Source organism: Solea senegalensis, linkage group LG16, assembly GCF_019176455.1.
Source record: "Solea senegalensis isolate Sse05_10M linkage group LG16, IFAPA_SoseM_1, whole genome shotgun sequence".
Lineage (NCBI taxonomy): Eukaryota > Metazoa > Chordata > Actinopteri > Pleuronectiformes > Soleidae > Solea > Solea senegalensis.
In genome coordinates this window covers 7,401,844-7,424,011 of record NC_058036.1, presented here as the reverse complement: position 1 = coordinate 7,424,011, position 22,168 = coordinate 7,401,844, and the positions used below count along the sequence as shown (strand labels likewise).

General features: G+C 43.6%; 1 protein-coding gene across 2 annotated transcripts; it reads left to right on the top strand.

The window, feature by feature from the left end:
• The first annotated feature begins 1,544 nt into the window (after positions 1-1,544).
• Positions 1,545-21,389, top strand: asap3 (ArfGAP with SH3 domain, ankyrin repeat and PH domain 3). 2 transcript variants are annotated; one of them, XM_044047406.1, is made up of 26 exons: positions 1,545-1,922; positions 4,276-4,348; positions 6,194-6,339; positions 7,675-7,749; positions 8,745-8,794; positions 9,740-9,863; positions 10,581-10,666; positions 10,927-11,002; positions 11,891-11,977; positions 12,538-12,647; positions 13,321-13,390; positions 13,508-13,595; positions 13,888-13,936; positions 14,520-14,686; positions 14,779-14,912; positions 15,062-15,153; positions 15,253-15,433; positions 16,100-16,185; positions 16,395-16,510; positions 16,602-16,669; positions 17,341-17,448; positions 18,096-18,306; positions 18,612-18,903; positions 19,258-19,465; positions 19,603-19,730; positions 19,979-20,050. In XM_044047406.1, the coding sequence occupies exons 1-26, from the start codon at positions 1,797-1,799 to the stop codon at positions 19,989-19,991; spliced, it is 2,964 nt and encodes a 987-aa protein (XP_043903341.1). In that variant the 5' UTR covers positions 1,545-1,796; the 3' UTR covers positions 19,992-20,050. The 2 variants fall into 2 exon arrangements, with proteins under 2 accessions (XP_043903341.1, XP_043903340.1); XM_044047405.1 differs by having other exon boundaries at positions 1,546-1,922; positions 19,603-19,734; positions 19,979-21,389.
• Positions 21,390-22,168: the final 779 nt, after the last annotated feature.

Below are 22,168 nucleotides of genomic sequence, written 5' to 3'. Positions count from 1 at the left end.
CCTGACAATACCAGGCATGCAGGAGTTATGTTCCCATGCTCCACACACGGCTCCTGTTAGTTTTTGTCTCTCCCCACCTTTCTCTGAAGCTCTAGTTGCTTTCACTTTGTCAGGAGATTTCTGGGGGGAAATGGTCAGTGGACTAGAGAAATCCTTCCTTGATGGAAAAATTCCTCTCCACGGGATGAAAGGGAAGACAAAGCAGAAGCTTTGGAGCTTCATCTCAGCAGATCGAGGTGTCACACCTTTGACAGTTGCAAAGCAGGTGACACTTCTGTGTTTTCTGTTATGATTTGTGCCAAAACCCCAAAACCCAGCAACGCAGAAAACCTGTTTCCATCCGTGTCACAAGTGTCTGCTCCCTCGCAACAACACCTCATCAATTGAAATTCCTCTCCTTCAGTTCAGTTTGTGAATGAGGCATTCTGTATATCCATGGCGACCACACTGCAGATTCTCTGGAGCCTGAATAGAAATGAAAGGCTACAATGAAAGCGAGGAGACACACACACACACACACACTTATATCTTAGTGAGGACACATCATAGACATCATGAATTCCCTTGCCCCTTACCCTTACCTTAACCATCCCATCTAAGTACCTAAAAAACCCTAAAACCAGGTCTTAACCCTGAAAAAGCCCTTTAAAGTTGTGGGACCCAGACAAACTGTCCCGTCGTGGTCAAAATGTCCTCACAAAGATAGATGTGTATGTTTTTGTTACACTGATATTCTTGTTAGGACACGGCATTTACTTCCTTTCTTTTGGACAGCCCGACTAAAGCCTTATCCCTAAATTTTAACCAGTTAATGCCCAACCTTAACCTATAACCACAATTCACATCGTGCGCTATTTAAAAAGCGGTATCAATGGACTGGGTGTAATAGCACACTGCATGTATAAGGCAGTGCACAATCCTAAAAGGCACTTTATTCTTTAGACACTTTTCAGAGGTCTCAAACCTGCAGCCCGTGGGCCACATGCTGCCCCCCAATCAATTCCATGCGGCCCACCACTTAATATCAGGTCATGAGTTATTTCTGTATGTACTTTTATTTTGAAATTACGTGAACTATCATCATTAACATTATTACTTCAAATGTCTTTTTCTTGAAAAGTTTGACTCTTTTCACTTGACCGGGCCCTTAATGACCAAACTAGACAGGTCATTTGAGTTTGAGAGCCCTGCTTTACATGGTTGTGTTTCATTGTGATTTATGGACATGTATGGCTGTACTTAATACACTTAATGTGTGGCTGTGTACATTATTGTGTGCATGTATGTTCATTTTCATGTGAATGTCCCCACTTTCAAAAAGAACACAATAAGTTTTCCTAACGTTTTTCGTCCTTTACGAGGTTCTCCCTCATTAGGACCAGGTTTTTGTCTCCATAGATGACTGAAAAAGTCAGTGTCTGTGTCTGAAAAAGTCAGTGTCTGTGTCAGAAAAGAGATGAACACACACACACACACACACACACATTGAAAGCACAAACATTCCCACGTGACGCTGTTGGAGTTTGCTCCCTCCCTCGCTCCCGCACAATAGCGCGCTGATTTACCTCCACGCGCACAGATTCGCCGAGTCGCTCAGGACTCCGCTCTAGTTTCGGTAAACTCCGCACATTCGCGACACTTTTTTAGCGACAGACACTGCGAGTTTTCTGCTTTCACGCGGCGGACGTTAAACCCGTGTCTGGTTCTTCAAATGGGAATTACGCGCGCGGGTCCAACTTTGACTCACTTTGCTGCTCAGTGACTTTCCCTCGGACTCCTTTTCTTCGCCGGGAAACATGCCGGAGCGAATCAGTATTTCCGACTTTGTGGTCCTGACAAACGAGGACTTGTCTTCGCCGGGGACGTCGAGTTTTCAGTCGAAAATGAGCGACTGTCGGAACACGGTGTCAACCGTGGAGGAGGTGACACACACACACACACACACACACACACACACACACTTGTTGCTGCAGTTGTTTACCTACCTGTCCATCTACAGAGCTTCACACTCACAGCAGTTCATGTGTTTCCACACGAGATAAACACGCAGTGACACACTTAAACAGACGTGCACTGTGTTGCAGGTGTAGGAGTGCACTCATCTTTTCTATTATATTGTGTATACATGTCCGTGGTGTTCTACTGGATTGCATCTTTGTGTACAACACCACAAACACACACACACACACACAGTCACAGTCTTCAGAATCATAGCACAGAGAGGGTTTATGACAGAATATGATGCACAGTTGTGTTTGTTTGGATTCTGCTGTCTGTGCCTTCAGAGGAGGAAACACACAGATATGACCTGCCATAAAATAACTAACCCAAGGAATGCAAACAGGTCTTTCCTTCCTTGTATGTTATCTTGTGATAAAAAAAACATTATACCTCTCTCTGTTGTCATGTGATCCAAGGTGGATTTCTGCTTTCAGACCAAACTCATGTTAGTTTGAATCATCAAAGCACATATTTATTTATTCCCCTAAAATGAGACCATGTATCATCCCCGTGTGAGAGCAGTTTTAAAGCAACTCCGCTTGTGTATTCTCTGATATTTAATGATGGCGAGTTCTTTAGACGTAGATGACAGGTCTTCAATGAATCTTTCCTGGCTAGAAAGTGTGACATGTGATAAGTGATGGGGACAGTTGAGTTTGGGGGTTTTAAACAGCTGTCTAATGTATTTATCTTGGACTAATGTCCTTTTTTTTTTTAAGCCATGATGACACACTGGAAAAAAAAAACATGGCTGGAATAGCTGTGCTGAGGAGGAGGAGGATCATGCTGTAATCTTGCACAAATACAGACAGACTGACTGACTGACCGGTGGACACACACAGATGCAATAGTCTCTTTATAGACAGATCTTTGGTTATTATGTTTCGTTGGCTCAGCAGGGACAAGCTTGATTAATGGCTAGGCTAATGTGTGTGGTTTATGGCAGCAGGCTGGAGAGACAGAGACACCATTTACCCACACACACACTCAGCTGATTGTTACTTATTACCCCCTGATTAGAGGCAACGATAAACAAGGAAAGACGGGGGTTGGGGGTAGGAGCGGTTTAATTTGCCACAGCTGTAAGAAACGGCGAGCCTCAATTCCTGCAAAGTTTATGAATAAAGATGAAGTGGAACATTGTTGGCCGTCCGGCAGCTCAGGCTGTCACCGTGCCAAGTGAATGAGGTAAATGAGGATCGAGTATCTGTTAGTCATGAAATGTTATTCTCTGCTCCCCGTAGTCACACACACCCTGACAGCAGGTGTATGCAGCCCTGTTTGCAGTCACAAAAAGACATCCAGCTATCTGTCCATGATCATTAATAAATAATCCATTACTAAATGGATCGTCTGACTTTTCAGCTTCTGAAATGTGAATATTTTCTGGTTTCTTTGCTTTGAGAACATCATCATTTCCAGGTTTTTTCAAAAATTCAACAAGAGCAACCTGTTCCACTAACCTGCAGTAGCTTGTTTCCACTGTTTATTCGCTGTAGGAAACTGCAGCAGCAGCAGCAGCAGCAGCACACAACTCCCATCCCGGCTCTCCACCAAATCACTTTCCTATTCATTGTCTGAAAAAAGCCTCATTACACAACCCCAATGCCGCCTTTTTAACAAGTGAACTAACACTCAGGGAGTGCACTTGAGCAGGAAAGTCTGGGGTGTGTAAACAGTGTAAACACGGCAGGGTGTATGTTATGTCATTAAAACTATTTCTGAACACACATAGGGGGAGCGTTGCATGGCCAGCTTGGTACAACAAGTGGCCAGTGTAATGGAGAAAGAACAGGATCTGGTTCAAACCCAAGCCCAAAAAACAACAACAACCCAGTTTTCATTTTCTCTGGAAAGTGACAGCCGTTCAGATGGGTGAAGGAAGTGCACTGACATCATTCCAGGCTGGGAGTGATGGTGCAAGACAGATGATTGTTTTGTTGTCGGATGCTGATTCACCTCTTTATGTTACTCACACACCATGAGAACCTATAGAGAGAGAGGGAAGCACGGCATTTGCTTACTTTTATATCCATAAAGTATTTTAACTCTTAAACTGACGTCAGTGTAGTTACGTTGACTTTTCAGGACGTTTACGTCACCTAAATGAAGTATTTTTCGCTTTAACCGAGGTATCGATTTCACCGACCTTTGCAAACATGAGCTATTTTCTCAAGTAGAATGCGTATGCATCAATATCAGAGACCACATGTAGGTGTCGACGTTGTGTTCTTCTTGTTCTTGACTTTACTTTGTCTCGCTGTTCTATCGCAGTCTCTGGAGCTGGACCATACGACTCTGCAGAAGATGAAGAAGATGATCAAAGCGATACACACATCTGGACTTTGTAAGTGCAATGTTTTACTTATCAAGGAGGGGGGGGGGAAGCTTAAGCTCAAAGTCTGCCTGCCTGTGAGCGTTCATTTTCACAAGTGTTTATTCTTGACCGTTAATTGTTTGATAGTCAACTCTCTAACTTTTTTCCTGAGCCAATGACAAAAACACAACAAGTGTAATTGGATGTTTTTTCCTCAAAATCCGATTAGAGTTCTGTCGATCGGACGCCTTAACAGGATTCACTGTACAAGCCTGGTTCAGTGACATCAGGGGGTAGTGGTGTTTACAAGCGAGGCCCCTTGTGAAGGCACCACAGTTTGTAGGATGCTGACTGATTGTGTTTATATATAAACGGCGTGTGTATGTTTTTGTGGCTTACGTGCGTGTATCCGCGGTGAGGCTCGCTGGTACGCATAGTTTCAGCATAAAACAAGGTCCTCCGTTCCCAGTAACCCCCCCTCCCAACTCGCACAGTTTCTGAGTGTGCGTCATGTAAAGTTCATGCCTTTTTAATGTCTTGACGGTGAGCTCGAGCATGTGCCACGGCGTGAGTGTTCACCTCAAAAATGTGCGGGAGAAAGAGAGAAACTGCAGAGCATGTCCTGGAGTTGTTTTTCTCCCCCCGACTCGCTCGCAAATCTGCTTCCCATTTGGAGATGTCAACTCACAGTTTTTAGTAAAAGTGTGAGTCAGAGAGCTGCCCAGAATTAGGCAACCAGATACAGGCAACAGAGAGGTGAGTTCTCTCTTTCTCTCTCTCTCTCTCTCTCTCCCTCTCTCTCTCTCCCTCTCTCTGAATGCAACATGATGCGGTTGGAACGTCGTAATGAGTTTTGATTCTCAATCATTAGTCACATCACCGCACATGAAGACGTCCCCGCGCGTTACTTTCATGGCCCCCCCCCTCGCTGTGTCGCACGACACAAACATAAACACATGTTGAGTTGTTTTCGACTTTAGTTCTCTGTTCCCATAAACCCTTAAGTGCCATTTTTCTCCCAAGACGCCAAACTGTGTGTGTGTGTGTGTGTGTGTTCGTTCTGGCAGAAGAGTAAAAGAGTTGAGTTGCTTTGCTGGTATCTGGTAAAAGTCAGCTGTAAAATCATCCTCTGAATGTCTCTGTGAGTCAGCTGTTTGTTGTTTGGTGGACACATATGTGCATCTTTGATTCAGTCTCTCGTCCATGATACTACAGTAAATGTGGCCTTTGCGACTGAACGTTCCAGATTTGTACAGCCGCGCGTCTCCGAGACACGGCCACGCTTTTCTATTTTACATTTCCCTTGAAATGGAAACTGAAGCAGAAGAGATGAACTTCTACCTTGCTTTTGCATGTTTAGTCTGCTGTGTGTGCGTCTTACCATGTGTCGTCCATGTTCTGCTTTTTAGTCCATATCCACCGTATAAATGATTTTTTTTGGGGTTTTCCTAACATCAGATAAGATGTTTCTGTGAGACAGCGGTGACAGGAACACAAATTTGGTTGTAATTGTTCATCAGGTGCTCACCTCTATGACTTGAAATGCAATCTGTGCTTATTTGACGTCCGTAATTCATTAAGCTTTGGGATAACTTTCTTTTCCATGAGCCTTTTTCTACATAAATGAATCAGACTGAGAGCCCACTGAGGTTGCGACTCTTGGGAAAGTGACCTATAACATTGCGTCGTGACCTATGAGCCCAAGAGAAGCCTGGCTCTCTATATGTGCCTGTCTCCTGTTGCAGGATGGGTGGAAACCAGCACTAATTTGTCCCACATGTCTTGTTAAAATACTCTATATGCCTTCTATAGACTTTCTGCACATAAAACTCTTTGAGTTATTGTCACTGTATTCTCTGTGTTGTTGTTTTTCAGCCCACGTGGAGAGCAAGGAGCAATACATCGAGGTGCTGGAGAACCTGGGGAACAGCCACCTGACCCAGGACAACAATGAAGTCTCCACAGGCTTCCTGAACCTGGCTGTGTTCACCAGAGAGGTCACTGCCCTCTTCAAAAACCTGGTGAGGAAAGAGGAGGGGGTGGGGGGGGAAGAGAGAATGGAAAGGGCTGGTTTCTACAAATGAGCTGTCTGAGGTCACGCAGCACATGCAAAAGTCCTCTTGAGGCTTTAGAAAAGAGAAGTGGAAACTGCAGAAAAATCAACCCAAAAGGAGGGAATGGAAGCCGGTGTCTTTCGGTTCCAAAACACTCAATTGACGGCATGGTGCGAAAACTCTTAAGAGGAAAAAACAGTTTGTTGAATCGGCTAAATTTAGATTTTTGTTTATTTTAAAATGGCGGCAGATGGCAGAACATCTGATGTTAGAGGGTGTACAGTATGTTTGTGTGTGTGCGTGTCACACATCTGCATACATGCATGAATACATAGGATAGGGTTTTTAAACCCTTTGACTTTAGAATATGGGGCAGTCCTGAACACTCCCAACCGATTGTTTCTATGGTGATGATAATTCATCCCAGACCTCCGTGTGTGTGTGTGTGTGTACACCCTGTCTGTATCAATCAATCAATCCCTCATGGGGAGACTGGATTTCGCACACGATAAACATGATGAGCGTCACACTGCAAAATCAACCCGAGCGTGTCCCCACATGTGAGCGATCGCGCCCTCGTCCCCACTGTCTGTGTGACCACACATGCATGCGTGCGTCGATCCATTCACCGCACGCCGTGTGTTGACTCTGGGACTCGGTATTTCCCTCCGTCAGAACTCATGTATTACCTATTAGTTACCTCAGCCCCTGGCTGCCAACCAAAACAGCTACCATGCACTTGTGTCAATAAATCCGAGGCCAAACCAGTGCGAGCGTTTAACTCGCGGAAGTAGTTTGACATTATTTATGTGACAGGAATGCCGCAGCTTGGCTTTTAATCCACCAGGATCCATTTAAGAAGGCCCAGAGTGACATTTACAAACACACCGGAGAGCGTGGCCACATGGAGACATGTGGCAGTAGAGGCAGAATTATGTCCGTAGCCGTGCTGCTGCATGCCATAATAAATATGTCAGGGAGGAAGTATTTGTTTTGTCATTCATTCTGTATAACCTCTCCATTTTAACGCCAAAGTCATTTTTCCTTCCTTGTACACAAACACTTAATTTAGTGCCATTGTATTATGCTCCCCCATGGCACAGAATGATCATTATCCTGTGTTTTCTTTTGACGACTCACCAAAATCACCCGTGTTTCACTCATTCCAAGAAAATGGGGGAAAAAAGGTCCACAGGGAGACAAAGTGTTTTGAACTCTGTGTGTGTTTGCTTATACTGGAGGATATAAGCGCTGCCTGTGGTGTAGCCTTCATGTCCTTTACTCCTTCCATGTGTTTTTCAGGTACAAAACCTCAATAACATCATGGCTTTTCCTCTGGAAAACGTTCTGAAGTCGGAGCTTCGCGACAGCAGACTTGTGAGTTCTTTTAAATTCTTTAAATGCTAGTTAATGAAGGTCTGCTGGTTAAAAACAGAGATGTGTTCCTCATCTAAGTGGAAACTCCACTCGAAGTTGCACAGTTGTGAGTTTAACATCCTGTAGTTGTGTTTGCACATCAATTCATTCTAATCAGATACAGCCCATAATTCAGCAATGGTATCGTCATTTCTCAGTGTTGTTGCCAGAAGGATGAGTGACAAACTAACTGCATCATCCATGTTCAAGTGTAATGTTTCATAAAGGTTTTGCCAAATAAAATAAAGAACTTTTACGAGAGCCCTTGTGCTATATACAAGTACTGTATATCAAAGTGCCACGAAACACAAAGTCTTGCAATAACTGATTTTGCATGAGTCAACGGAGCTTTAATCGAGAGATGAAGGGATTTGCAGCTGTGTTTATAGACGGCGTCTTTGCTGTCTAAAGTGATTAAAAACATCACTGTAAAATCACTCGCCGTGTGGATTTCCTCTTGAGTCAGATAAGCTTGTCTGCCCGATGTTGTCGACATAAGGAGCTGGATAAGACCAGGCTGTTGGTGGAGATTAACGCGGTAAAGACGGGGCTGTGCTGCAACACTGCACTGCTACCAGTCTGTCTTGGACATTGTTTTTTTTTTTCTTGATTTGCCACGCCAACACACTAATGAGTGATAAATAACAAGCCAGTGCTCCTCTAAGCTTCTGTCGGTGTCTTTTTAAACACCAAGTGTGCTACTGAAATCCTGTTCTGTCAGATTCTATCTGATAATGATGACGACTGTTCTCTGAAAATTAGTCATCGTCATCCACCGTCTAGCTCCACCCACCCAGACAAACCATACCTGTCGAAACATCCTCACCTGAATGTGTGTGGACTATCAATCTCTTGTAGGTTTTTAACACTTAAACACTATTGTCTGGCTATAGGGATATATACTGTATGTATACTCAGTGTGACAACACTAAGGTTTTCTACTCTCTGTTCTGCAGGAACTCAAGAAACAGATGGAGAAGAGCTGGAAGGAGTACGACATAAAACTGTGAATAAACACTAAAGTCTTACACATGTGTACACCTCTTTACACCTAAATTACACTTATACACTGACTGTTGGGTATACTAAACTAAAAAAGGTGACTTTCTAGTTTCCAATTGCCAGGAGACGAGGTCGCGTTGCCATTATTTTCTGTTTCAGTGTCACAAATGTGGAAATACTACCATGAAAACAAGTGTTCGGATAGTGATGCTTGACTGTAAAAGTCACAAAGTCGTTCCTCAGTCCCTCTTTTCTTAGCATTGCGCAGGAAAAGGTGCAAACTCAGCACCCGGGCTGCCAAAATCAAGTCGTAGAAGGTGTCATGTTTACTGCCGATCAGAGCCGGAGTCTATAAAAACCTGTATCTATTCCAGAGTAATGTGACCAGGGAGTGAACGCCGATTGTATCCATTCCCACTGCAGACAAAAGCCAGATGTTACCGGATGTCAGTGGGGGTTTTGACCAGTGGGAAAGGGACTTGAGTTTGTTACTTTATGATCATATGGCTACACGAGGTGTCGTATCAGTCCAGATCTTCGTCTTTAAAAACTCCCTTAAATTAAAGTGAGTTAAATAAACAAGAGACGAGAAAGCGAGGAGAATCATGTCTCACGTTATGTAGGTCACAGAAGTTAGTGTCACAGCAGAGGTTGACGTGAGAAGTGTTCATTCCCCATACACATTATGAAATAAAGCTGGGGCACTTGCACGTTGCCGGCGGTTTAGTGCTCTGTAATTACCGTCTTCAATCCAACCTTCACTCTCGCTTTCTCTGAAAGGAAAGTGGGGAAAAAAAGGGCCCTCAGTTTGTGATGGAAACAACTTAAAATGCTCCATTCAGTTCATCGGTTTAGAAAGAGCACTGACTAGAGAGATGCCCCAAAATTGTGAGTGAATAAGCATTCCTTGTTGTTTTTTTTTCTTTTTCTTTCCCCCTCACCCCATCAGAGGGAAGTTGGAGAAGGAAAGGAAGGAGAAGAACAGGCAGCTGGGCCTGATCAGGACGGAGGGATCAGACGGCGGGGAAGACATGGAGAGAGAGAGGAGGTCTTTTCAGCTGCAAATGTGTGAGGTGGGGGATCAGGGTCAGTCAAAACACCACATAGAGACACGGTTTAGCTCACACAGGTGGTCGGCCTCTTGGATTCCATATTTCATTCACGGACAACTGGATTGGAAAAAAAGCTTTAGAAAGACGCACAACAGTTTTTATTGGTGGAGACTTGCAAAGTTGCAGTCTAGGGTGGTTGTAAACATCGGAGAGTGCAGTTCAAAGGTGTATAAAAGGGCTTTATGACACACACCTGAAAAGCTAAACCGGGGGCCATTATTGTGAAATGGTACGGACAGTGCTGGTACACACAGGTGGTGCAGTCTCAGTGGTTGCTGAGAACCCTGAGAAAAAAATGTTTAACTCTGACTGAGTCCAGCTGTGGCCAGGCGGGGAAAATGGAAAATGGAAGTTCCACTTGCTGCAGGCCTTTCCACTCCTCCACCCCTCTTTGTTATATTTAACCCTTTAAAAAAACAAACAAAAAGAAATCTTTTTCCAGTTTCTGTCTAATGTTCACCGACTTGACTGAATGTGTGTGACCTTTGAGACTCTGCTACACTTTGTCTTAGAAAGGGAGCCGCCTCATACCAACACCACTTTTAAGGATAAGCCTTAAATTGTGGTTACTGAGCAATTTTTAAGCCTGATTTGCATATGCAGCCCAAATGCTCTTTGCGTCATTAGATTTCTGTTGTCTCGAGAGCTGTGTTTAAAGTCCTGTGTTGATGCTTCCAGTATCTCTTGAAGATCCAGGAGCTGAAGGTTCGTCAAGGCCCTGATCTTCTCCAGAGTCTCATCAAATATTTCCAGGCCCAGCTCAGGTCAGTTTCTTCCACCACCAGATTTCCACCTCAGGGTTTTTGCATAATATTTGAGGTTCTTTGGTTTTCTGTTGCTTTCTCAAGCTTTTATTACTGTTGCTAGCCATTTACCTTCTTTTTTAATCAAACCAAATGTTTTTATGTGGGAACAGAATTGCTTACGCAGCCACAGCATGTGATGTTTTGTTTGGTTCGAACTAGAATGTTGTGACTTGGAGACAATCATGACTCGGCAGTTATTTTTCTCCCTCTGATCTCAGTTTCTTTCAGGATGGACTGAAAGCCGCCGAGAATCTCACTCCCTTTATTGAGAAGCTTGCAGCCTCGGTGCACACGGTAATCACAGGAACTGCTGTTGTGTCTCTGTCTACCTGCATTTAATACGTCTGTGTTTATAGGGTTGGAATTGTCATTGTGATGATATCATAACCCTAATCTGCCTACACGGATTTTTCCATTTGTCATCTGTTGCTCGGTGACGGCAACTGATAAAACTTTGTCCAAGAAGGCACTTTACAGTACAGCTCTCACTGTAAATCACATGGTGTTTTAGTACCTCCTATGGCGCTTCCTCACTCTCTCACAGCAGCCAAAACTTCAGCCCCCCTCCTCTGAAACTTTGTCCCAGCTGAACCCACAGGCAGAGATTGTAATTGAAGTCTATTTCCAGAAACACCTCCCTGATTTTCCCACCCTGAGATGAAACATAAAGCATCAATCGTTTTTCATTCCCTTCTGCACACCTATTCCTCCAACCACTCTGACTGGATTCGCCTCCCTCCCCTTTCTTGGCTTCACTAGAAACAGACTGTTAACTGTGGCAGTGGAACGTTAGAGGTTTTTCTGGTTCTTCACGGGCAGAACGCAGACCCGCTCAGACATGCCAGACCTCTGCCTCAGGGGGGACGTTCAAACACAATCTGTGTTATGGTTCCCAATCCCAGGGGAAAAAAATGAAGCAAGTTAAACAGAGTGGTGCTAGATCCCACACTGCCCTCTGTGTGCATTAATATAAAAAGCAGAACCTCCAAAGACTGCACTCCCTACTCCTGTCTGTTCTCCATTATTTATGCTGTTGCACAAAGCTCTGATGTCACTCCACACCCAATTCTGGGAACAAATGAAAACACTGTAAATAAGCCGAGAGAATACAAAAATCAGCTGTTCTTTCAAATAATTAAATTTGACATTACCTCATCATGTTGTGTTTTTTGTGTAATGTAGGTGCGTCTGGACCAGGATGAGGAAGTGAAAAAACTCACTCAGTTGAGGGATTCTCTCAGATTACTTCTCCAAGTAGAGGGAAAAGAAGTAAGCTCGCCCACACTGTGTCATTATTATCGTCATTGATTAAGAAATCCAGCGCCAAGTGGCTATTTCTTTACTTGGCAGTTGATACAAGTCAATAAATAGCTTTATGTTTTGTACTGTTTTATATGGAAGGCCATTTCTGCCAGAAAAAAAGATGTAAAAGGTTTGAGATGAGATCTCAAAATTATGAGATTAAAAGTCGAAATTATGAGATAAAAAAGTCAATATTGAGTTAAAATCTAAATTATGAGATAAAAAAGTCAAAATTTTGTTAAAATCTAAATTATGAGATAAAAAAATTGAAATTATGAGATTAAAAAGTTGAAATTGTGAGATAAAAAGTCATAATTATGAGCGATAAATCGAAATTATGAGATAAAAAGTCGAAATTGAGATAAAAAGTTGAAAATTGTGAGGTCAACACCTCACAATTTCGACTTACTTACTTTGAGGATGTTTTTATTATTTTTTGGGCTAATGGGCTTCCATAGTTTTACGTCTGCACCGTCCAGTCTTTAAAACATGTGATGTAAAGCTCTGAATCCCTGCTTGTTTCCCAGGAATACCTGAACAGGAAGAACTCAGGCAATGGATACAGCATCCACCAACCACAGGGCAACAAAAAGTATGGCACAGAGAAATCTGGCTTTCTGCTCAAGAAGAGTGATGGGTATGTTAAAAAAAAAAATGTAGCTGCAGCATCTGTTTCTGCTTAGCTTTAAAGTTAAACCCATCTTTAAAATAGACTTTGAATGATGATTGAAAATACTAAACTGTGTCACATGCATATTAACATTATATAAATGACTGTTAATAACGTGTCCGAGCTCACAGACGAATGAAAATGAATTATTATTATTATTATTACAAATGCTGCTCACTACCACTGTTGCCTGCAGCAGCGACTGAGAAAGGAGGCAAAGTACGGAGAGAAAGGAAAGGGGTTGTCCACCCCAGCTGGTCTTCATTATGGTGAGATGAAGATTCAAGCCGGGGCCCCTCCTGTGGAGCTTATTGGCAGCCGAGCAAACTGAATGGATCCAAGTTTTGCGTCATACATAGACACACAGGCAGTGCTAGATTACTGAGTGATAAGGATGTGGTTCAGTAGGGCGAATGTAAGAGCCTTCCTCGGGCCATGGACACAAACCGGACACAAATGTTTTCAAGATGTTTGTCAACCATCATAACAAAAGCGAGACCGAAAATACTGTGAACAGGATAAAACTGTCCGAGCACAGGGTTTTTATTCTTCAAACCCACAGTGTTGTTGTGTTGAAAATATGAAACCATAAGCGTACGGAGTCTAACTGTGCTCGCGATGTTGACGTTCTGTGCTGCAGGATCAGGAAGGTGTGGCAGAAGAGAAAGTGTGGAGTCAAATTTGGCTGCCTCACGATTTCCCACAGCACGGTGAGGACACGCGAGCTCCACTGTCACCGAACATCTGTCGGTTGGACTGTGCCTTCATTTCTGACTTGAAGTTGTGTCTATTTGTGTGTGTGTGTGTGTGCGCGTGTGTGCCTTCAGATCAATCGACCTCCTGCAAAGTTGAACTTGCTGACGTGTCAGGTGCGGCCAGACCCCGAGGACAGGAGGACCTTTGACCTGGTCACTCGTGAGTTCCTTTCACCGTCGCACCACATCGTGTCATCATTAAAGAGCCGTCTGCCGCGCAGCTGTGTCAAAGTATTTCTCTTTGGTACCCACATGAATCGAAATCAAGATCAGAGCAGAGATTTCACTCGGGACAAACGCCAGCGGTTCCTTATGATTAATCTACACTGTTGAGAGACATGAAACAGATGATTATATGCATTCAGTCTGTCTGTCTTCACTTCAGCATTTAATGTTGAACTTGTATTTTCAAGCCCCAATTGACAATAACTACCATTTTTCCCTCTCTGTAGATAATCGCACATACCATTTCCAGGCAGAAGACGAGCAGGAATGTATAATGTAAGCATTAAAACACATGTAGGTTTCTTTTTTTTTTACATTGTATGCTTCACTGTATAGGACTTTCTATTTTGAGCGTAGGTAAGCATTAGATAGTTGACTCCGTTTAAAAGTGAGGTGAATAGAAAGACTTGGGTTGTTTAGTGAAGTGTGGTACTGTACGGCCTGTGCGGACAATGGATAAAAAGGAAAAGAAAGATGAGATGAAAAGAAGAAAAGTTGTCCCCTAGGAGACCCCCGGCCCATCTGCTGTTGGGTGGGACTTCTCTTTCTGGCCACAGACGGCAAATAAGGGAACTGAGTGTGTTCTGATGTGGTGCCGAACAGGGTTTCATATGGAGCCCTCTGTCCCCTGCCCGTCCCTTGTGTGTGGGCCTCCTGGCCGACTCTTTGATGTGCTGTGTGAGTGTAGAGACGGAGGGCCAATGGAAATGGTTTGTAGGAAAAAGCACCAGAGCTTTGGAAGTCAAGAAAAAAACAAAAACACTTGATGTCCAGTTTGTGGCCGGTGGGTAAAGAAAGTGAAAGTGATGATGAGTTATCACAAAGGTGACTAATCGTTGGTGTCGTGTCTGTACTTCAGTTGGGTGTCGGTGCTGCAGAACAGTAAGGAGGAGGCTCTCAACACGGCACTCGGAGGAGATCAGCTCCATCTCCAGGACAGTGGGCTCCAGGAACTTTCCCGATCCATCATTGCCGAGCTTCGACACATGCCTGGCAACGAGGCCTGTGCTGACTGCGGCGCTCCAGGTCAGCCAGTGTTCATGACTCCTAATATTCACCAGTTTGAGCTACGTCTTATAGAATCGTGCATTGTTTTTTTTTTGCTCTGTGTGTCGTAGACCCGACATGGCTGTCGACAAACCTCGGCATCCTCACCTGTATCGAGTGCTCTGGAATCCACCGAGAGCTTGGTGTCCACTACTCCAGGATCCAGTCTCTCACTCTGGACCTGCTGAGCACATCTGAGCTCTTGGTACAAAAAGTCACACAGTGCACACAGGAAAAAAAAAAACAAACCCAGACACAATCCTCACAGGATTTCTTAATTACAGACATTATGTAACCATCTGCCTTTCATTGACATTCTTTTATACCACATTTATGCGGTTCTATTCACTCCAGCTGGCCGTCAGTATTGGCAACACCAGATTCAATGATATCATGGAGGCGGGCCTTCCAAATGACTCTGTCAAACCGCTGCCGCAGAGTGACATGTGAGTGCCTGCGTTCATTCGGAGCAACAATGTTGTTCTTCAAAAACTGTAATCATGTGTCATTACATTGTCATTAAGCCGTGCGTCTTGTGCAACCAGGAATGCCAGAAAGGAGTACATCGTGTCAAAATACGCCGAGCGTCGGTATGTCCTGCGCCGAGAGGAGGCGGATCCGAGCCGGCTGTACGACGCCGCGAGGAGCCGGGACCTCACTTTTCTTCTCCAGCTCTATGCTGAGGGAGAGGACCTGGCCAAACCGCTCACACTACCTGACGGACAGGTATCAAGTTACAAGAGTATTTCCACACTGGCATGAATTAGGCTGCCCACCCTGCTCGCTGAAATCTACACACAGTTTTAACACACTGTAAAAAGTGACTTAAAAAATGTTCTTAAAATGGAATTGAACCCACCTAGAGTTAATGACATACAGTGTGTAGGAGGCGTGTGGATAGTTACACGTTGTGAAGCACGTGTTAATTGTCCTCTCGTGTGGCTGGGTGGTCTGAGGCCCTTTCATTTATTTAGGCCTTTAATCCAATCTTTCCTTCTCCTCATCCTCTCATCTTGCGTTCCCTGTCTCTCTCTCTCTCCAATGGAGTGTTTTCTTGTCTTTAATCATATTCTACTCTCTTGTCGTAAACTTCCCCTTCAGCACAAGTGTGTGTGATTATACTCTGTGTGTGTTTGTTTTCATTGGCTGGCCCTTTATTTATTATTTCAGCTTTAAGGGCATAACGTACGTCTCGAGGGAGACAAAGTCATCGGGTTGCACTCCCGACATAATCGCGCCTTTTTTTCACCTCGCGTAGAATCCTTTAAAGCTGTAGGGATGTTTAACACAGACACAGAGGAGTGTTCACCCCAGAGACAATACGCATCTACTTCATGCCACTGATGAAAAATCTCTTGTGGGTCAATAATGTGGCCTCTCTTCCTGTTTCAGGGGATCAAAGAGACAGCGCTTCATCTCGCTGTGCGTATGGAGGATCGAAGCTCTCTTGCGATGGTGGATTTCCTTTGCCAGAACAGGTCAGATGCGAACCAAATAAAGTCCAGCATGATTAATATGTCCTTCAGTATAAAGGAGAGTAAAGCTGCAGTGTGTCACTTTGTTGTTAATTTGCCCCTGTCAAGCAATACTATCAGATGAGGGCAGACGGGACAAGATTTGTTTTTGAATCACCTGTAGTTGGTGATGTATAACATCATATATATTTCCTATAATGGTCTGTCCACAGCAACTGTCTGGAGAAGAGGACAGCAGAAGGAAACACTGCTCTACATTACAGCGTCCTGTATCACAAGCCCGAGTCTCTCAAGTTACTGCTGAAAGCAAAGGCGGCTCTACACACGGGTATGTTCCTTTGTCACATTGAAACTTTGGGCCGTTATTAAATCCCTTTTAACCATTTAAAAAAAAAAAAAAACCCATCTCACATCCACAGTGAATTCATCAGGAGAGACGGCCCTTGATGTTGCGAGGAGGCTGCAGCTCACACAATGCATTGACCTGGTAAGAACGGGGTCCTCTCGTTTAATTTGACTTGAAGTTTTGATTCATATTTTCAAAGAACGCCCACCACGAGAGGGAAAACTCACTCAAGTCACAACCTACCCGAAAGTAAACCCCGGAAACAAAACAAGACAACTTCCACAACTTGAAACATGACCTTAAAATAACTCCCTGTGCAGCAAAGGTCAGATAAGGTCTCTGTCCCCGGACGAGACATTTTATCCTCATCAGGTCTCAGTGTGCATCATTTACAAACTGGTTTTATTTTCTTACCGGCCATCTGCCCTGCTGACTCAGTGCTTTGTGTAAGATCCTGTTTGACTGCTCAAATCCTTGTTTTTTTCGAGGCTTGTGTCATTTAGTTTTTTGGATTTTTTCTTTTGAATTTTGATTTATTTTAACTACTTATATCCTTCTTATGTCTTTTCTCATTGTGGTTGAAAAAAAAAAAAGACTGTAAAGAGATTCATGCACCAGTCATTTCCCCTTTTCCTCACTTTTAATTTAGTTTCATTCTTTTTTGTTTTTTGTTTTTTTAAATCTTTTAACCTCTGCTGACTCACAAACTGAAATATTTGTACACACAGATCAGCCAAGCACTAGGAACTAAACCAGTACACAGATCAAATACGAGTATTATTCTGAGCAGTTGTGGTTCTGTGTTGTTTTAGTTGGAGCTGGCCCAGAGTGGGAAGTTTAACTCGCAGATCCATGTGGAGTTCATATGGGAGACTCAGTCTCAGGAGCTGTATGACAGTGAGGATGACCTCGATGAGAGGGTAAACAACACACACTCACACACACACACACACACACACACACACACACACACACACCTGGCAAAAGTCATCGCTGATCTTGTCCCTCTGCCAAAGAAGCCTTTACAAAGATTGGAGATGGACGTCTTAGGGGTTTTCCACCACACTTTTCTACTGTGGAAAAAATGAAAAAAGGATCAACTGGGGGGTTTAACTATTCTCCAAAACCACAGATTCTTTCAGACCTCAGTTCAGTTCATTCCCTTTTCTTTGGTTTGATCATCAAAATGTTCCCACTTTTGTAAAGTTTTTAGCCCAGGTGTGAGTGGACCAAAAGGCAGTATTTACCCTGACCTAGTGATTGTATTTTTTATTTTTTTGAATAGTGATTGTATTTTTTGTATTTTTGAACCGCTGCTACGATGACCCAATTTCCCCTTGGGGATAAATAAAGTTATCTATCCTATCTATCCTATCCATAACTTCACAACTATCTTTACATTACGATAATTATGAGAACACCTGCAGTTACCAGGTTAGCCAACTCGCTAACCCTAACCCAGGAGGTTAGAGAATAGTTACATCATTCTTTCAGTCTCAAAATCATTACATTTCATTAAAAGGAGAGTGATAAACTTCACTGTGTGCTTCTCTCCACTTCCTCACAGGTGAGCCCGTTACCCAAGAACCGCTCCCCGTTGACTCCCAATGGTGGCAGCTCCTCCTTTGCCCGCTGGAGTGTGGCTAACACGAGTTCGGGGAGCAGGCCCTGTCAGACCTATGAGAATCTCGACTTCCTGTACAGAAATCCACCTGCCAACAGCGCCCCCTCTGGAGCGTCAGGGCCACCACCACTGCCAGCTAAATCCATCCAGAGAGGTGAGCTGCTGTATATCTGTATTGTGTACAGCTATTGATTCATAGCCACTACTTTTTAAAGAGCTAATTTAATTTCTGTGCCACTGCCACTATCCTCATTTTCCAATTTTTTGACACACACTAGTTCTGACATTCATTGACCGTTGCTTGTTTTACTTAATTGATTAATACGGTCACAAATTAGATTTTCACAAGCAATTTTCAATATTAGTTTAAGAGTTTTATATCAGATTTTGGCAGCACAGCATGTTTAGTGTTGCTATTCTGAATATTTTTTTCTTACTTCACTCTCGTCCCCTCCACAGGTCGCTCAGACCCCCAGATTTCGGTCACGGCACAGGAAGGAAACGCCATAACAAGACGCTGCTCTAACTCGCCCTCCCACTTCCCGAGTCCCCAGATGCAGGTGAAACACAGCCCCCCTTCGTCAAATGCGGAGAGTCAAGGTCAGAGTGGCAGATCTGCAAAGTCCATCCATGGACATGGAGGTCTGCTGAGGGGACAGAGGCAGACAGGGGACGGCCAACCTGGTGCAAGCTTTGGCTCTCAGAGTTGTGTTGCGTCGCCGCCCTCTCAGAACCACATAGGGCCTGTCAGGTGAGACGGAAGCGTCATCATTTCATACATACTGCTTTCTAGTCAGAATGCATGGTACCTCCATTGAAACCAGAGTTCAGGGAATATAAACAAAATAATGTCAAATTAAAAAAGAAAGAAAAACACTACATTCCTAGGTAGAATAGAATAGATTAGATTAGAATAGCATATCTTTGTTGTCGTTGCAGATGAAACTGGATGTATTTTGATTACCTTCAAATATGCCATTGATCATAACCGACTTTCTTTCAAATTCATCAGCCAAGTCCCTTACATTGTGAGCGTTTGCACATCTCAGTCCCCATAAGCTGCTTGATTGCTTTCATTTCATTATACATTTGCTTCATTCTGTAGCTCAGAGAAGACCACGTCGTATCGACGGACCAGCAGCGGAGGAGGCAACCAGGGGAAATGTGGCGTCTTGTCTCCGAGCTGTGTGGGCAGCCAGGAGGAGCTGTACTGCAGTTTGCTGGGGAATAGTTCGGGCCTGGTCCCGGCTCCTGCTCCAGCCCCTTCGTCACCTGCCGTGACCTGTGCCCTACGACCTCGCAGGAATGCTATGGTACAACCACACTCTGTCTGTTAGTCAAACCCTCTCTGTGTCATCGTCTGCTTCTATACCAGAGGAAAAAGAGATTTCACACTCACTATAAATTTGCTCCAGGCAAACTGAGAAATATGTAACGTGTCTCCCCCCAGGTTTCTGGCAGCAGGCCACATCAGAAGCGCGTCAAGGCTTTAGCGGACAGCGGGACAGTCAGTTCTGAGCAGCTCGCCTTTCTCAAAGATGAAATCATTGTTGTTACGGCAAATAATGACCCCCACTGGTGGGTAAGTGCAAGTACAACGATTTTATCCAGATTAATTACACACTGAAGAAACAAGTCAGTTCCTATGGGTGCACCTTTCTCTGAATGCTCTGGCTGCTAGATATGACAAAACCAAGTATTCCCACAGGATCGCTGACAATTAAAAGTGTGAATAGTCTGTCTAAAAATGTCCAATTTTTCAAGTGTTTCATATGAACCAGTAAAATGAAATCTCCAGGACTTTCAATATGTCTTCATCCCCACAGGTTGGTCACATAGAGGGGGAACCGTCCAGGTCTGGGAACTTTCTTGTCAATTATGTGCACAAACTGACAGACTGAAGGACATGGACATGGGAAAGTATTGTTTAGTGACCAACTATACTGAACTCAAACGGAGAGCGATGATTACCTATCGGGACCCTATCATCACACGGTGGATTTTATTATCTACGAGAGAGGACATCGTCCTTCTCCTGGGATGCCACTCCCAACTAAGGCACACTTGAGGATATAAGTGACACTGATTAAGGGATTATACCTTTTTAACATTTACTCAAACTGGAAACTAACAATGGAACATAAGGGATTTGCAGCCACAAAAAGCCTTTTAGTATTCCCCTCTGTTGGTTTGTCCTTGGTTTTCTAAGTACTACATGTTTTTATACCCATGGACCGTTAATATTAGGTACAGAATCATTTGTGGTTGAGGAGACTGCTCTAATGGCCATTAGCTATACCATTATATAACACAATGTTAAACTATGATCAGTAACTAGAGGCAAATCTTACCTGCAGGGCAAAATCCCCTTAAGGCACTTTAAAATATTTGAGAAGAAGTCTTCGGAGGAGTTGGAGCAGAGCTTGTGTATATAAACATGTGTCGGATGGAGGAAAACTGGATCGCAGCATACAGAGAGACCGGAGTAAGGTTCAAACCTGCCTCAGGTCTGTTGCAGCCTGCCCCGGAGACTAAAGTGGCTTCGTGCCTGCTGCCAGCCTGTCTCCACCGCACCACCGGGCGTCTGGGGCAGCCCCGAGGAGAGATCTGAAACTCAAGCCCAGCCATCTTGACTCTGGGCAAAGCTCATAGCCCAACACGGAGAGGGGAGGATCTAGTTTCTCCTGGCTCCAGCCATCTGTCTGTAAAAAAGGTTGTTAGGAGAAAGGAGGAAAAAAAAGACCCTGCTATACCAGGAAAAGGCACTTAAAGAGTGCCTGTCAGTAACAGCACCCCACTGCAGTAGTTTTTTTTTTTCATTTTTATGTATATTTTAGGCATGTGGGTATAACACCAGCTCGATTGCACTTACTGTACAGATTATGTGGGAGGATTGGGGAATTTAGATGGAGCAGAAGCACTCTACACATTTCATAGCAATTATTCGACACAACTTGTTGTACATATTTTGTCTTAAAAGTCCACCCATGTGCACAGTGTATGCCACATCTTTTCTAAAAAATGTCCTGCATCATAAACAGTTGTATACTAACGGTGTTACTCGGTGTTGTAAATTCACTGCCCTCTGATTTCCTCTATCTTTGAACACAGACGCAGCCGTCTCTCAGCCAAAACCAGAAACAAACACTTTAGTAGCTAATTTGAGTCGGTTTGTTTGTAACGTAGGTTAAAAGTTACTAATAAAGTGCCACACTGTCCTCTGCAGTGAAAACTTAATGGACTAATACAACTTTTAATACCATGCACCACCTGAGAAAATACTGAGTTCTCAAAGTAACGTAAATTTTCACCAACGTTCAAATACAGTGGTGTAAAAAGACCTTCCTCCTCTTCCTCACATATACTTCACACACTGGTATAGAGAAATTAGATTAAGATGGAGTGAGAGATAAGGTGATTTTGATTATTATAATTATGTGAATATGTGTTTTTTTATTTTTTTTATTTTATGTTTTTTCGCACTCTGATCACACACCCTGGTTTATACGGTAGAGCAGTCTTTCTGTTCTTCCTCCAAGTACCACTAGAGGAAGCTCGCACCACAGTTTGAAAACCAAACTAATGGATTATGTCCTTTACGCTCGGTGCAACCACACATTACTTCAATTATTTAGTCAGTGTGGGTTTATATAAAACCCACTTCAATGCAATGTGTTACATAACGCCGTTAATGACAGGAAGCCTTTCTTCCTCCTGCACATTTTCTCTCACATTGTCACTTCTGAACAATCAATTTGATTTAAACTGATCTGGAAACTTTTATTTAGACTTTTAAGTCTTAATTCACATTAAATTCAAGTGTATTGTATTCTATAAAAGGAGACGTTCCTTGTCCAAGCAGCCACAGTATGCCTGTACTTGAGTAAAGCAGTTTAAAGTATGTATAAGAAAACACTGCTTGTGTCACTTCCTCCTCAGACTTATCCCAGGCCTGCAGATTTTTGAAAGGACTGCTATAGATCCATCCATCCATCCATCTTCTACCGCTTTATTCT